This window comes from Silurus meridionalis, chromosome 10 (assembly GCF_014805685.1).
Source record: "Silurus meridionalis isolate SWU-2019-XX chromosome 10, ASM1480568v1, whole genome shotgun sequence".
In the NCBI taxonomy this organism is placed as follows: domain Eukaryota; kingdom Metazoa; phylum Chordata; class Actinopteri; order Siluriformes; family Siluridae; genus Silurus; species Silurus meridionalis.
Window position 1 is genome coordinate 24,507,376 of NC_060893.1, and position 16,912 is coordinate 24,524,287.

The window sequence follows — 16,912 nt, forward strand, 5'->3', positions numbered from 1 at the left end:
ATAGTATTTTTTACACTTCACTACTCTACACCTCAGTATTCTTTTACACTTCAGTATTCTCTACATCTTAGTATTCTGTATATTTTTGTATTTTATACACTTCAGTACTTTCTATACCTCAGTATTTGTTACACTTCAGTATTTTCTATACCTCAGTATTTTTAACACGTCAGTACTCTCTACACAATTATTTTTTACGTCAGTACTCTCTACATATTAGTATTTTTTACACTCCAGTATTTTCTATACCTCAGTATTTGTTGCACTTCAGTATTTTCTATACCTCAGTATTTGTTGCACTTCAGTATTTTCTATACCTCAGTATTTGTTGCACTGCAGTATTTTCTATACCTCAGTATTTGTTACACTTCAGTATTTTCTATACCTCATTATTTGTTACACTCCAGTATTTTCTATACCTCAGTATTTGTTGCACTTCAGTATTTTCTATACCTCAGTATTTGTTGCACTGCAGTATTTTCTATACCTCAGTATTTGTTACACTTCAGTATTTTCTATACCTCATTATTTGTTACACTTCAGTATTTTCTATACCTCAGTAAGTTTTACAGTATTTCTCACACTTCAGTACTCCCTTTACCTCAGTAATTTTTACCCTTCAGTAATCTCTACACCTCAGCATCTTTTTTACACTTCAGTAGTCTCTATACCTCAGTCATTTCTACAGTATTTTTTAAACTTAAGTACTTCCTTTACCCCAGTATATTTTACACTTTAGTACTTCCTTTTAGCTTAGCATTTTTTTACACTTCAGTTCTCCCTTTACCTCAGTAATTTTTACACTTTAGTACTCCCTACACCACAGTATTTTTTAACACTTCAGTTCTCTCTACACCTCAGTATTTTTTACGTCAGTAATCTGTACACCGAGCATTTTTAACACGTCAGTACTCTCTACACAAGTATTTTTTACATGTCAGTACTCTCTACATCTCAGTATTTTTTACACTTCAGTATTTTCTATACCTCAGTATTTGTTACACTTCAGTATTTTCTATACCTCATTATTTGTTACACTTCAGTATTTTCTATACCTAAGTATGTTTTACAGTATTTCTTACACATCAGTACTCCCTTTACCTCAGTAATTTTTCCCTTCAGTAATCTCTACACCTCAGCATCTTTTTTACACTTCAGTACTCTCTATACCTCAGTCATTTCTACAGTATTTTTTAAACTTCACTACTTCCTTTACCCCAGTATATTTTACACTTTAGTACTTCCTTTTAGCTTAGCATTTTTACACTTCAGTTCTCCCTTTACCTCAGTAATTTTTACACTTTAGTACTCCCTACACCACAGTATTTTTTAACACTTCAGTTCTCTCTACACCTCAGTATTTTTTACGTCAGTAATCTGTACACCTGAGCATTTTTAACACGTCAGTACTCTCTATACCTCAGTATTTTTACATGTCAGTACTCTCTATACCTCAGTATTTTTACACTTCAGTATTTTCTATACCTCAGTATTTTTACACTTCAGTACTCTATACCTCAGTATTTTTACACTTCAGTATTTTCTATACCTAAGTATGTTTTACAGTATTTCTCACACTTCAGTACTCCTTTACCTCAGTAATTTTTACCCTTCAGTAATCTCTACACCTCAGCATCTTTTTACACTTCAGTAGTCTCTATACCTCAGTCATTTCTACAGTATTTTTAAACTTAAGTACTTCCTTTACCCCAGTATATTTTACACTTTAGTACTTCCTTTTAGCTTAGCATTTTTACACTTCAGTTCTCCCTTTACCTCAGTAATTTTTACACTTTAGTACTCCCTACACCACAGTATTTTTTAACACTTCAGTTCTCTCTACACCTCAGTATTTTTTACGTCAGTAATCTGTACACCGAGCATTTTTAACACGTCAGTACTCTCTACACAAGTATTTTTTACGTCAGTACTCTCTACATCTCAGTATTTTTACACTTCAGTATTTTCTATACCTCAGTATTTGTTACACTTCAGTATTTTCTATACCTCATTATTTGTTACACTTCAGTATTTTCTATACCTAAGTATGTTTTACAGTATTTCTTACACATCAGTACTCCCTTTACCTCAGTAATTTTTCCCTTCAGTAATCTCTACACCTCAGCATCTTTTTACACTTCAGTACTCTATACCTCAGTCATTTCTACAGTATTTTTTAAACTTCACTACTTCCTTTACCCCAGTATATTTTACACTTTAGTACTTCCTTTTAGCTTAGCATTTTTTTACACTTCAGTTCTCCCTTTACCTCAGTAATTTTTACACTTTAGTACTCCCTACACCACAGTATTTTTTAACACTTCAGTTCTCTCTACACCTCAGTATTTTTTTTACATGTCAGTAATCTGTACACCTCAGCATTTTTAACACGTCAGTACTCTCTACACAAGTATTTTTTACATGTCAGTACTCTCTACATCTCAGTATTTTTTACACTTCAGTATTTTCTATACCTCAGTATTTGTTACACTTCAGTATTTTCTATACCTCGGTAAGTGTTGCACTTCAGTATTTTCTATACCTCAGTATTTGTTACACTTCAGTATTTTCTATACCTAAGTATGTTTTACAGTATTTCTTACACATCAGTACTCCCTTTACCTCAGTAATTTTTACCCTTCAGTAATCTCTACACCTCAGCATCTTTTTTACACTTCAGTACTCTCTATACCTCAGTCATTTCTACAGTATTTTTTTACACTTCAGTACTTCCTTTACCTCAGTATATTTTACACTTCAGTACTTTTTTACACTTCAGTTCTCCCTTTACCTCATTAATTTTTACTCTTTGGTACTCCCTACACCTCAGTATTTTTTAACACTTTAGTTTTCTCTACACCTCAGTATTTTTTCATGTCAGTAATCTCTACACCTCAGCATTTTTTACACTTCAGTACTATCTACACCAATATTTTTTTACATGTCAGTACTCTTAACACCTCAGTATTTTTTTTTTTTACTTCAGTACTCTCTATACCTCAGAATTTTATACACTTCAGCACTCTCTATAATTCAATATTTTATTCACTTCAGTACTCTCAATACCTCAGTATGTTGTATACCTTAGTATTTCACAAATTTCAGTACTTACTATATTTTAATATTTCACACACTTCAGTACTTTCTAAATCAAATTTTTTCACACACTTCAGAACTTTCTATATTTGAGTATTTCACACTTGAGTACTTTCTATAACTCAGTATTTTGTACAATTTACTATTTTATATACTTCAGTATTCCCTATACGTCAATATTTCCTACACTTCTGTATTCTCTATACCTAAGTATTCTGTACATTACATAATTTCATACACGTCATTGATCTGAAAAACCTCTCCATACCTTAGTATTTCACAAACAGTACTTTCTATACACCAATATTTTATACATTTCAATGCTCTCTATAACTCAGTATTCTGAACAATTCAGTATTTTATGCAGTGATTTACTGTAATGTCTCCTGAAATGTACAACCTGCAGTTACAGTATAGTGTATGAAATACTAACGCCCATGTTTCCATAATCATTAAGGAATCATGTGTGTCAGGAACATAATATACTACTTGTGTTGTATATTATGTCCATCTCAGGTGTCAGGTCTTATTTCTCATGCAGTGAAGGTTTTAGGTGAAATCTGATCTCTCTCTCTTTTTTTTTTTTGTTATTATTTGGACAGAAATAATACAAAAATGTAATCTGGATTAACAGAAAGACTCGAATGCTTTGTGTCTTCAAATCCAGAATATTTTGAAGTACGGTTTGTGCATCTGTACACTGTGATTAGAGTGTTCCTCACTCCCCGTTGCTATGAAGCCGAGCACCACCGACACCACTATGTTGATTAGGCAAACATCGGCCTTGATGACTCAGTGCTCGGGTTAATCAGAGACTTATCTCCTGCTATTGCCTTCATCCTGGCCATTGTTACTCTCATAATGCTAACAATGGGTTGTTAAGGTAAACACGGCTGGTAACAACGAGCAACAGTGATGATGAATGTAGCACAACGGGTGCAGAGAGCTGTGAGAGTCACACAGTTTGTCTCACAGCTTTGTCCTAACATCACTCGTTTCTTTCTCATTCCACCCATTCACTCTCTTCTCTCTCTCTCTTTCTCTCTCACTCTGGGTAATGAAAGGACGCACTCACTAACTGATGACACGAGCCGATACTCTACACATGAGCTTTGAAACGTTTCTGGACAGACATGGAAAAATTCCAAATAATTTATGTGATGACAATATTTCTTTTAATAGACCACGCCCACTTCAACGTTTTTTTCTACTTTTTTTGTCTTCAATTTGATCTGTCTTACCCAAAGACACACCCAACTTCAACATTTTTTTCTACTTTTTTTGTCTTCAATTTGATCTGTCTTACCCAAAGACACACCCACCTGTCTCACTCACAGACACGCCCATCTGTCTTATTTAAAGACACGCCCATTTGGCTCACTTAAGGACACGCCCATCTGTCTCATTTAAAGACACGCCCATTTGTCTGACTCACAGGCATGACCATCTGTCTTACTCACAGACACGAACATCTGTCTCACTCAAAAACATGCTCATCTGTCTCACTTAAACACATGCCCATCTGTCTCACCCAAAGACACGCCCATCTGTCTCACTTAAACACATGCCCATCTGTCTTACTCAAAGACACACCTATTTGTCTTACATAAAGACACGCCCATCTATTTTACTTAAAGACAAGCCGATTTGTCTCACTCTTACTTTTGACTATATAAGGCACTGAGTGTCCTCTTGTCAGATTATTGGTCACTTCTGCTTTTATGCTAAACTGATGTAATTTTTCCTCACTGTGTCCCCCTGTAGGTGATGGAATAGGTGATGTCTGAAGTACAGGGCACTGTGGAGTTTTCTGTGGAGCTGCACAAATTTCACAATGTGGATCTCTTCCAGAGAGGGTAAGTCCTATTAGTATAGCATGATTGAAGTGCATTATGTGTGTAGATCAGACATGTAAAAACTGCCCTAAACACACACACACACACACACACACACACACACACACACAGAGCTTAGTAATTTTCCAGGCTCATTGAGTTCAGCAATGAGGAACATGTCAACATGTAATCTATCGAGTCTGATAATTAAAACCAGAGGACTGTCATTGTAATGAGCTTTTCCAAGACATTACTGACCATGATGCTTTGAGGGACGTGAGAGCTGTGAGATAACAAAAGACTGAAAAAACTAATAAACAGGAAATGGTGTAATAAGTTTTGTCTCAAATGTCTGTCTTTAGTGAGGAAGAAAGACATCAGTGTCCAGCATTCAGAGACATTTTTTAGTATCGTTAGATAGATAGATAGATAGCGTGGACAGAGTAGAGTGGTCGGTGTAGCATGGACGGAGTAGAAGGGTTAATGTGGTGTGGACAGAGTAGAGTGGTCAGTGTAGCGAGGACGGAGTGGAAGGGTTGATGTAGTGTGGACAGAGTAGAGCGGTCAGAGTAGCGTGGACAGAGTAGAGTGGTCGGTGTAGCATGGACGGAGTAAAAGGGTTAATGTGGTGTGGACAGAGTAGAGTGGTCAGAGTAAAGCGGTCGTTGTAGCGTGGGTATAGTAGAGCGGTCGGTGTAGCATGGATGGAGTAGAGCTGTCGGTGTAGCGTAGACGGAGTAGATCAGTCAGTGTAGCTTGGACAGAGTAGAGCGGTCGGTGAAGTGTGGACAGAGTAGAGGGGTTTATGTAGTGTGGACAAAGTAGAGTGGTCGGTGTAGCGAGGACGGAGTGGAAGGGTTGATGTAGTGTGGACAGAGTAGAGCGGTCAGAGTAGCGTGGACAGAGTAGAGTGGTCGGTGTAGCATGGACGGAGTAGAGCGGTCGGTGTAGCGTGGACGGAGTAGAAGGGTTGATGTAGTGTGGACAGAGTAGAGCGGTCGGTGTAGCATGGACAGAGTAGAGCGGTCGGTGTAGCATGGACAGAGTAGAGCTGTCGGTGTAGCGTGGACGGAGTTTTAGTCACAGTGTTTTCATAACCACAGAAAACCTTTTAATGGAATGAGAAAGAGCAAGAGAAAGAGAGAGGAAAAGAAAAAGAGAGGAAGAGAGAGGTCTTCCCGTGTAGGTAGATTGTCATTAAGTTCATAACAAATAGCTGTGAGGTATAATGATCTTCAGCACTAAGCACAGGTTTGTGTTTGTTCCTGTTTCAACACACACAGATCATCTTATCAGCTCATTATTAACTCCAGGCCGGTGTGTAAAGTGTGTAACATTCACACGTTAGATATTTTCCTAAAGACCAGATTTAAAATAAGTAGCAGTAATTCCAGGAGAAATGAAGTGTGATGTTAAATGCACTTATTGCTGTTGGTATAGAAAAAGAATCTACACCCTCTGACAAATCAGAATCCAGAATAAATAGACAATTAGACAGACATAGATAGATAGATAGATAGATAGATAGATAGATAGATAGATAGATAGATAGATAGATAGATAGATAGATAGATAGATAGATAGATAGATAGATAGATAAAGATTAATAAAAGAGGTGTGGCCTCTGTATCTGTCAGTCAATGAAGGAGGCGTGCTCTCTGTATCTGTCAGTCAGTGAAGGAGGCCTGGCTTCTGTATCTGTCAGTCTAAATGAATGAGGTGTGGCCACTGTACCTTTTAGTCTTAGTAAAGGAGGTGTGGCCTCTGTATCTGTCAGTCCAATTGAAGAAGGCATGGCCTCTGTACCTGTCAGTCTCAATGAAGGAGGTGTGGCCTCTGTATCTCTCAGTCTCAGTGAAGGAGACATGTCCTCTGTATCTGTCATTCAATGAAGAAGGCCTGGCCTTTGTATCTGTCAGTCCAAATGAAGGAGGCGTGGCCTCTCTACATTTTAGTCTCAGTGAAGGAGGTGTGGCCTCTGTATCTGTCTGTCCAAATGAAGGAGGTGTGGCCTCTGTACCTTTTAGTCTCAGTGAAGGAGGTGTAGCCTTTGTACTTGTCAGTCTCAGTGAAGGAGGTGTGGCCTCTGTATCTGTCAGTCCAATTGAGGGAGGTGTGGACTCTACCTTTTAGTCTCAGTGAAGGAGGTGTGGCCTCTGTATCTCTCAGTCTAAATGAAGGAGGCGTGGCCTGTGTACCATTTAGTCTCTGTGAAGGAGGTGTAGCCTTTGTACTTGTCAGTCTCTGTGATATCTATCTATCTATCTATCTATCTATCTATCTAGATAGATAGATAGATAGATAGATAGATAGATAGATAGATAGATAGATAAAGATTAATAAAAGAGGTGTGGCCTCTGTATCTGTCAGTCAATGAAGGAGGCGTGGTCTCTGTATCTGTCAGTCAGTGAAGGAGGCCTGGCTTCTGTATCTGTCAGTCTAAATGAATGAGGTGTGGCCACTGTACCTTTTAGTCTCAGTGAAGGAGGTGTGGCCTCTGTATCTGTCAGTCCAATTGAAGAAGGCATGGCCTCTTTACCTGTCAGTCTCAATGAAGGAGGTGTGGCCTCTGTATCTCTCAGGCTCAGTGAAGGAAACGTGTCCTCTGTATCTGTCATTCAATGAAGAAGGCCTGGCCTTTGTATCTGTCAGTCCAAATGAAGGAGGCGTGGCCTCTCTACATTTTAGTCTCAGTGAAGGAGGTGTGGCCTCTGTATCTGTCTGTCCAAATGAAGGAGGTGTGGCCTCTGTACCTTTTAGTCTCAGTGAAGGAGGTGTAGCCTTTGTACTTGTCAGTCTCAGTGAAGGAGGTGTGGCCTCTGTATCTGTCAGTCCAATTGAGGGAGGTGTGGACTCTACCTTTTAGTCTCAGTGAAGGAGGTGTGGCCTCTGTATCTCTCAGTCTAAATGAAGGAGGCGTGGCCTGTGTACCATTTAGTCTCTGTGAAGGAGGTGTAGCCTTTGTACTTGTCAGTCTCTGTGATAGATCTATCTATCTATCTATCTATCTATCTATCTAGATAGATAGATAGATAGATAGATAGATAGATAGATAGATAGATAAAGATTAATAAAAGAGGTGTGGCCTCTGTATCTGTCAGTCAATGAAGGAGGCGTGGTCTCTGTATCTGTCAGTCAGTGAAGGAGGCCTGGCTTCTGTATCTGTCAGTCTAAATGAATGAGGTGTGGCCACTGTACCTTTTAGTCTCAGTGAAGGAGGTGTGGCCTCTGTATCTGTCAGTCCAATTGAAGAAGGCATGGCCTCTTTACCTGTCAGTCTCAATGAAGGAGGTGTGGCCTCTGTATCTCTCAGGCTCAGTGAAGGAAACGTGTCCTCTGTATCTGTCAGTCCAAATGAAGGAGGCGTGGCCTCTCTACATTTTAGTCTCAGTGAAGGAGGTGTGGCCTCTGTATCTGTCTGTCCAAATGAAGGAGGTGTGGCCTCTGTACCTTTTAGTCTCAGTAAAGGAGGTGTAGCCTTTGTACTTGTCAGTCTCAGTGAAGGAGGTGTGGCCTCTGTATCTCTCAGTCTAAATGAAGAAGGCGTGGCCTGTGTACCATTTAGTCTCTGTGAAGGAGGTGTAGCCTTTGTACTTGTCAGTCTCTGTGAAGGAAGTGTGGCCTCTGTACTTCTCAGTCTTAGTGAACTTTTATTATGTTTAACCATATGCCCCAGTATGGAGGTGTTACAAATTAGACCCAGTAAGGGGGTCTATATTTAATTCATCCGACGTAGCAAATGGGCGTGTCCTTGGTATTAATTTCCCCCCTTTGCCCCAGTAAGAAGGTGCGACCTATTTCCTTTATAGTCCAGTAAAATAGTTTGGCCTTATTTTTTTTTTTTTACCTGGTACCAGGAAGAAGGTGTGGATTAAATGGTGTTTTGTGCTAAAAACTATGCACACTAAGAATTATTTAATACTGATTAGATTTTCAACTGTGTTTTTATAACCAATGTTAACATTATATTGTCCTGAAATCAGGGCTATGAACCAGATGAAGCTGGGAAAAAAACTGGAAGTGAAAAGGATTGGTTCATGACAGCTAACCATGCTAATGTAGTCCATTGTGTTTATCTGTTTAAATGAATGGGAATTTCACTGTCTTTATTTGATTCTTACTCTTATTTTGTATAGTTTTAATAAATTAGAAAGTGCTTTTATTTTACTGCTCAAGTAAAACAAACTTTTAACCATTTTTAAAATGTAGTGGCCTCAATGAGATGATGAGGTGAACCAGTGCAGAAATGTCTGGAAATAAGAAACGTTCAGTATACATGAGGTAATTAATTGTTCATTTATTTTGCTCACGACTTCCCAAGTTTACACCGATCTCGAATATACTTCGGAGAAAAACCCCCAGGTGTGGGTCTCTTAGACATACAGTTATATACAGTTTCTAGTAAACTGGCACGAAAGCGCAATCACAAACATCTCTGCTGAACTTCAGCACTGTGCTGAGGTTTGAATAATAATCTCTCAATGTCTGATTGGCTGCAGGTTCTATCAGGTGAGGGCGGGGCTGAGAGTGTCACCACATGTTCCACACCGGTTTATAACAACAACACCTGGACACACAGGTAAGATCGGTCTACTCTATCATTCTAATCTATTTATCTACCTATTCATCAATCCATACATCTAACTATCTGTCCCTCCATCCATCCATCCATCCATCCATCCATCCATCCATCCATCCATCCATCCATCAATGGCCTCACCTTACAGAACTTGCCACTTACTCTCTTTGTCTTTTTTCTCTTTCACACACACACACACACGCACACACACATGCACACACACAAGCACACACACGCACACAAGCACTCACATGCACATAAGCACACACGCAAACAAGCGCACACACGCACACAAGCTCACACACGCACACACACACGCAAACAAGCGCACACACGCACGCACACAAGCTCACACACGCACACACGCACACAAGCTCACACACGCACACACACACACACACACATGCACGCACGCAAAAAAGCGCACATGCACACAAGCGCACACACGCACACACCTGCACATGCACACACATGCACACACGCACACAAGCGAACAAACACACACACACACACACCCACACACACACACAGAGTGCCTCTCAGTCTTGGTGAAAAAAGGCGTGGCCTCTGTGTTATTTTTTTTAAACAGCTTTACATCATCTGCTGAATCTTAAGAGTACTTACTGTATCTCTCATTATTTTTGCTATCATGTATAAATTTCGCACTCGTATCATCTCAGAAGGAGGAAAAAAAAAAACAGGTCTAATGACAAAAACACACAACATCACCTCTCTTCCCCTCTTACAGTAATCCGCTTCATTCTTTCGGCATTCCTATATTCCTTTCTCTCTAATCTCCTCCGCTCCAAGGTCAGAGTGATCTCTCTCTCTCTCTCTCTCTCTCTCTCTCTCTCTCTCTCTCTCTCTCTCTCTCTCTCTCTCTCTCTCTCTCTCTCTCTCTCTCTCTCTCTCTCTCTCTCTCTCTCTCTCTCTCAGCTCTCTCTCTCTCTCTCTCTCTCTCTCTCTCTCTCTCTCTCAGCCTCTCTCTCTCTCTCTCTCTCTCTCTCTCTCTCTCTCAGCTCTCTCTCTCTCTCTCTCTCTCTCTCTCTCTCAGCTCTCTCTCTCTCTCTCTCTCTCTCTCTCTCTCTCAGCTCTCTCTCTCTCTCTCTCTCTCTCTCTCTCTCTTTTCAGCTCTCTCTCTCTCTCTCTCTCTCTCTCTCTCTCTCTCTCTCAGCTCTCTCTCTCTCTCTCTCTCTCTCTCTCTCTCTCTCTATCTCTTTCTCAGCTCTCTCTCTCTCTCTCTCTCTCTTTTCAGCTCTCTCTCTCTCTCTCTCTCTCTCTCTCTCTCTCTCTCTGTCTTTAGTTTTATTCTCTCTCTGTTCAGAATGGTAATGTTTTTCCATGCACTCTGCTAGCATGCAGCTCGGCCAGCTGTAATCTTTCTGCCGTTAGCTCTCCTGCAGATCCAATCAGCATGTATGCACTTAATAAGGATTCAGCGAGCCGCCCAATAAAACAGTGTGCAGTCTTGCCTGGTTGTAAAGATATTTTCCAGTGAAATTGCACACTTTCCTCTTTGTTTCGAGGCTGTTTTAATAAAAACAGAAGTCCTGTGTAAATTAGCATCTGGTCTCCACTGAGTGTGTCTGAATAAAATCTGATCATCGCTGTTTCACACACAGATCAGACACTGTCCTTCAACAACTGGGGCTACTACAGCCGAGAAGTTACAACTCACTATTTAGTCTCACTCTGTACAAAAGCACGAACGACTCAGACCAGAGGATTTGAGATGAACGACTCAATCCTGTTTCCTGTACATAACCTATAGAGATTTTGCGATGTTTTGCTCATACGCGTCCTAGTAGAAAATAAACAAATCTTTCTTCGGAGTCACATTAAAGACTCGTTCAAAATGAACAAATGGTTAATGAACAATGTATCACTAGGAACAATATAAGACTAAAAATGTCAATGCCAGACAAAAGATATTTATTTAAAGTATTTTAAGTATGTTTTTATGTATGTTCCAAAACATCAAGGATAAAACGAGTCGCATGCACTATATGGTCCCGAAAATACACTATACTGAGACTGACACAGGCCACACCTCCTTCACTGAGACTAACAGACACAGAGGCCACGCCTACTTCACAGAGACTAGTAGACACAGAGGCTACGCCTACTTCAATAAAACTGACAGATACAGAGGGCACGCCTACTTCACTGAGACTACCAGACACATAGGCCATGCCTCCTTCATTTAGACTGACAGATACAGAGGCCACACCTCCTTTACTGGGACTGACAGAAACAGAGGCCATGCCTCCTTCATTTGGACAGATAGATACAGAGGCCACGCCTTCTTTATTTGGACAGACAGATACAGAGGCCATGCATCTTTTATTTTAACTAACAGATACAGAGGCCACGCCTCCTTCACTGAGACTGACAAGTTCAGAGGCCCCACCTTCACTGAGACTGACAGGTACAGAGGCCACACCTCCTTCACTAAAACTGACAGGTACAGAGGCCACACCTCCTTCACAGAGACTGATTTTATAGATTTTTTCAGAAATGTCTCACATGATTCCGTTCCCAAAAACCAGCATCTGCCTGCAATGGCATTGGATCGTGACGACGTCCCGCCTGTCCTCTCTGAAGCGCAAACAAGTGGAATAATCAGATCAGAAATGTTTATATGATATTCCATATGTTATACGGAAGGGTGGAAGCTTTATGGTTATGCCAGTGGACTTTGGATCCGAAGGAAGTGAGTTCAAATCAAAGCCACACCAAGCTGCTACTCTTGGGCCCCTGAGCAAGGCCCTTAACCCCATACTAGCTGCTCAGCTGTGTGTTTTTAGACATTTCGAGAAGGAAAGTGTGGACGAGGAGCTTATTGAAGATGAGATAAACCTTTATTTGTCCCAAAAATAAATAAATAAATAAATAAAAAATTTTTGCCAAAAAAAAAAAGTGCAAATAGTAAACATAAAAAACCTTAATATTTCTATATAAATACAAAATAAGAGAAAATAAATGTTATTTTGGTTGTTAACAAATTGCACAGTTGTTATTGCACAAAAACTGTAATTATCGTTATTGCGCGAGTTTAAAAATCAAATCAAATGAATGCAATACACTTTTTTATTTTATTGATTAAATTGAGAAACGCGATTTCTGCTGCGCATGCGCAAAATCTACAACTTCCTGTGATCGGCATAGTTTATTACAACAGTCAAGCGATATGGATATACAGTGTTCCCTCGGAATTAGCGGAATTCCAAAAATCAAACCTTCGTAAACGTTCGGTCCCGCTGCGGATTTTAAGGATAATCCACAACTTGCTGTTAGTCACGTTCCAAACGAGAACCCGCGACTTTTCCGAGCCGCGAATTATTGACTTTATACTCAATTCGATTGCATGAATTCGATTTTTTTTATTCAATTTTTCTAGATTGTATTTTTCTCACTGCACTGTAAAGTGCACCTGTTACCATAGAAACAAAACGGTGGTAGAACTAGGGCGTTAATATGAAACCCGTCAGAGCCGCTGCTCTAGAAAAAGACCTTTAACACCTTCTGACCAATCAGAATCCAGAATTTAAGGGTATAGAAGTCTTTATTTTAGAGGTCAATATTTTTTCCTCTTTACGGTTAGTATTAGTGTTGGGTCTTTATTTAGGTTTACATGATGAGATACTGAGAGAGAGAGAGAGAGAGAGAGAGAGAGAGAGAGACACACATTTTTGTCTTTTTGTCTCTCCTCTCTCTAAAAGAAAAATAAACAGTGAAATGTCCGGGTCTTTCCACCACATGTTGAGTCCAAAACTTGTCTTTCTTGCCTTTCTTTCTTTCCTTTTTGCATTTTTTCCTCTCTGTCTCTGTCTCTGTCTCTCTCTCTCTCTCTCTCTCTCTCTGTCTCTCTCTCCATCAGCCTAATCTAATGCAGCACAGTAGCACAAACATCCCTGCATTTCATTAAACAGCGATTTTTAGCTGCAGATGAACAATTCCTCCATCTGTGCGTGTGTGTGTGTGTGTGTGTGTGTGTGTGTGTGTGTGTGTGTGTGTGTGTGTGCGTGCGTGCGTGCATGCGTGTGATTATGAAATGCAGTATATATATTAAACAGCACACAGTGATTGTGTAATACAGGATTAAGGAGTGATGTCATGCCGCAATCCAGTGAAGGGCAAAGTCTCAGCGGCGCCTCTACTGGGGAACAAGTGCGAGCACATCCACGAGTTTTATACCAAAATAAATAAATAAATTCAATTAAATTGTTAATTAATATCATTTTATAATTTAGAAAATTGTAAGTTCTGGTAGTGTGTGAGAAAGTTCTGGTAGTGTGTGAGAAAGTTCTGGTAGTGTGTGAGAAAGTTCTGGTAGTGTGTAAGAAGGTTCTGGTAGTGTGTAAGAAGGTTCTGGTAGTGTGTGAGAAAGTTCTGGTAGTGTGTGTAAAGGTTCTGGTAGTGTGTGAGAAGGTTCTGGTAGTGTGTGAGACTGTTCTGGTAGCGTGTGAGAAGGTTCTGGTAGTGTGTGAGAAGGTTCTGATAGTGTGTAAGAAAGTTCTGGTGGTGTGTGTGAAGGTTCTGGTAGTGTGAGAAAGTTCTGGTAGTGTGTGAGAAGGTTCTGGTAGTGTGAGACTGTTCTGGTAGCATGTGAGAAGGTTCTGGTAGTGTGTGAGAAGGTTCTGAGTGTGTGAGAAGGTTCTGGTAGTGTGAGAAGGTTCTGATAGTGTGTGAGAAGGTTCTGGTAGTGTGTGAGACTGTTCTGGTAGCGTGTGAGAAGGTTCTGGTAGTGTGTGAGAAGGTTCTGAGTGTGTGAGAAGGTTCTGGTAGCGTGTGAGAAGGTTCTGATAGTGTGTGAGAAAGTTCCAATAGTGTGTGAGAAGGTTCTGGAAGTGTGTGAGAGAGTTTTTGCAGTGTGTGAGAAGGGTTCTGTAGTGTCTGAGAAGGTTCTGGTAGTGTGTGAGAAGGTTCCGGTAGTGTATGAGAAGGTTCTGGTAGTGTGTGAGAAAGTTCTTGCAGTGTGTGAGAAGGTTCTGTAAGTGTGTGAGAAAGTTCTGCCAGTGTTTGAGAAGGTTCTGATCTTGTACATATTCACTTTTGATTCCTGGAACGGTTTCAGAAGGTAGTTAAAAAACAGAGCGTTAAATATGTACTAGAATACTAGAGACGTGCATGATTGAAGTTCTCTCTCACTTTTACATCTCCATTTATTCTTAAACACAGCACTAAAGTTAAAAAAAACACAATCCTAGACTCTGTCAGACAAATAAAAGTCTTCAATGGATCTGTATTCATATTTCTACATGCTGACTCATCACCTTTATCTCTCTTTTTGTAGGCGAGTGCAGTTTCACCAAGGCTGGAGTGCATGATGGGGTTGTGTTCGGTCGGATATTTCAGATCCTCTACAGGAACGAGGAGGTATCGCTGGAGGACCGTGCCATCTTTCGAGTCCACCTGCTGCTGGATGGAGAGAGAGTGAGTCTTACTGATCTCAGATCAACCTCAACGTCAAAGACCAGTTAAACCCTCTTTAGATCAGTTACAGCAACCTCAAACCAGCCTCAATGATCTCACTGGGTTTAGATCAATTTCACGAACTGTCTCACTGGCTTTAGATCAGCCTTACTGGAAAGCTCTACTGACCTTTCACTTTATCAGGCTTAGATAAATGAACACACTAATACATTTCTTTTAAAAATGCACATTTTCTCTTGATTTTGTCCTCCTGTATACACACTGAGACGGCACTGTCAGCCAACAATGCAGTGGTGACTGAAAAAATTGAGGCTTTCAAGAATTATGACACATTTTTAGTCGTTGCTGCAACGTTTTAAAGAGCCAGGAAGTACATAAATGGCAGACGGAAATTACACGAACCAGAGGTTTTGCTCATGAGCAGCACAGGAACATAAGCGTTTTCAGACATTTCCGTGTGGATGAGCAACTTTTGGGAAATGATTAAAAACAAAAGAGTGGAAAGCACTGTTCTTACATTAATCCTGATTAGTGCAGACGTAGCTTTAGGGATATTCTCACTGTTCACATATTATATGTATTTATATTAATCAGTCTTACAGACCTCACATCTGCTTTATTCATTGTCTTTGGAGATCAGACTCAAGGACCAGTCTTGATGACCTAATATCTGTCTCACAAAACTCAAAGAACAGCCTTATTCATTGACCTTATATCTACCTCAGATCTTAAAGATTACTCACTGAAATCACAAATCATGTCATCACTGGATCAAGACCTTAAAGACCTCACAGATCATTAGATCAGATTTAATAACCATACATCAATTTCACAGACAATAAGATCAGACTTGCTATGCTTTGATCAGCCTTACAGATCATAAGATCTGATCTAAAAATCTTGGATCAGCTTCACAGACCATAAGATCGGATCTAATAATCTTTGATCAGCTTCAAAGACCATAAAATCAGATCTAATAACCTTAAATCAGCTTCAAAGACCATAAGATCAGATGTAATAACCTTACATCTGTTACACAGACCATAAGATTGGATCTAATAATCTTGGATCAGCTGCACAAACCATAAGATCAGATCTAATAATCTTAGATCAGCTTCAAAGACCATAATATCAGATCTAATAATCTTAGATCAGTTTTACAGACCATAAGATCAGATGTATTAACCTTAGATCAGTTACACAGACCAATAGATCGGATCTAATAATCTTGGATCAGCTTTACAGACTATAAAATCGGATTAAATAACCTTAGATCAGCTTCACAGACCATAATATCAGATCTAATAATCTTAGATCAGTTTCACAGACCATGAAATCGAATTGAATAACCTTTGATCAGCTTCACCTACCATGAAATCAGATCTAATAACCTTAGATCAGCTTCACAGACCATATCAGATCTAATGATCTTAGATCAGCTTCAAAGACCATAATATCAGATCTAATAATCTTTGATCAGCTTCAAAGACCATAAGACCGGATCTAATAACCGTACATCAGCGTCACAGACCATAATATCAGATCTAAAATTCTTAGATCAGTTTTACAGACCATAAGATCAGATTTAATAATCTTTGATCAGCTTCAAATACCATAAAATCAGATCTAATAACCTTAGATCAGCTTCACAGATCATAAGATCAGATGTAATAACCTTAGATCAGTTACACAGACCATAAGATTGGATCTAATAATCTTGGATCAGCTGCACAAACCATAGGATCAGATCTAATAATCTTTGATCAGCTTCACAGACCATAAGATCGGACTTACTAATCTTAAATCAACCACATATATTGAAAGATCAGATCTTACAGTAGCCTTAATTTAGCCTCACAGATCATAAGATCAGATCTATTAACCTCAGATAGCCTCACCGACTACAAGATCAGATTTCTAACCTTAGGTTATCCTCACAAACCACAATATCAGACTCACTTACTTT

At 39.6% G+C, this 16,912-nt stretch overlaps 1 protein-coding gene across 1 annotated transcript in view; it reads left to right on the forward strand.

Moving 5' to 3' along the window:
- fam135b (family with sequence similarity 135 member B) overlaps positions 1–16,912 on the forward strand; it is a 75,010-nt gene that overhangs the window by 13,506 nt on the left and 44,592 nt on the right. Inside the window, exons 2-4 of the mRNA XM_046859415.1 lie at positions 4,861–4,952; positions 9,431–9,510; positions 14,807–14,946. Of these exons, the coding sequence (XP_046715371.1) occupies positions 4,876–4,952; positions 9,431–9,510; positions 14,807–14,946 (297 nt within the window). The 5' untranslated portion in view covers positions 4,861–4,875. The remainder of the gene's footprint in view (positions 1–4,860; positions 4,953–9,430; positions 9,511–14,806; positions 14,947–16,912) is intronic.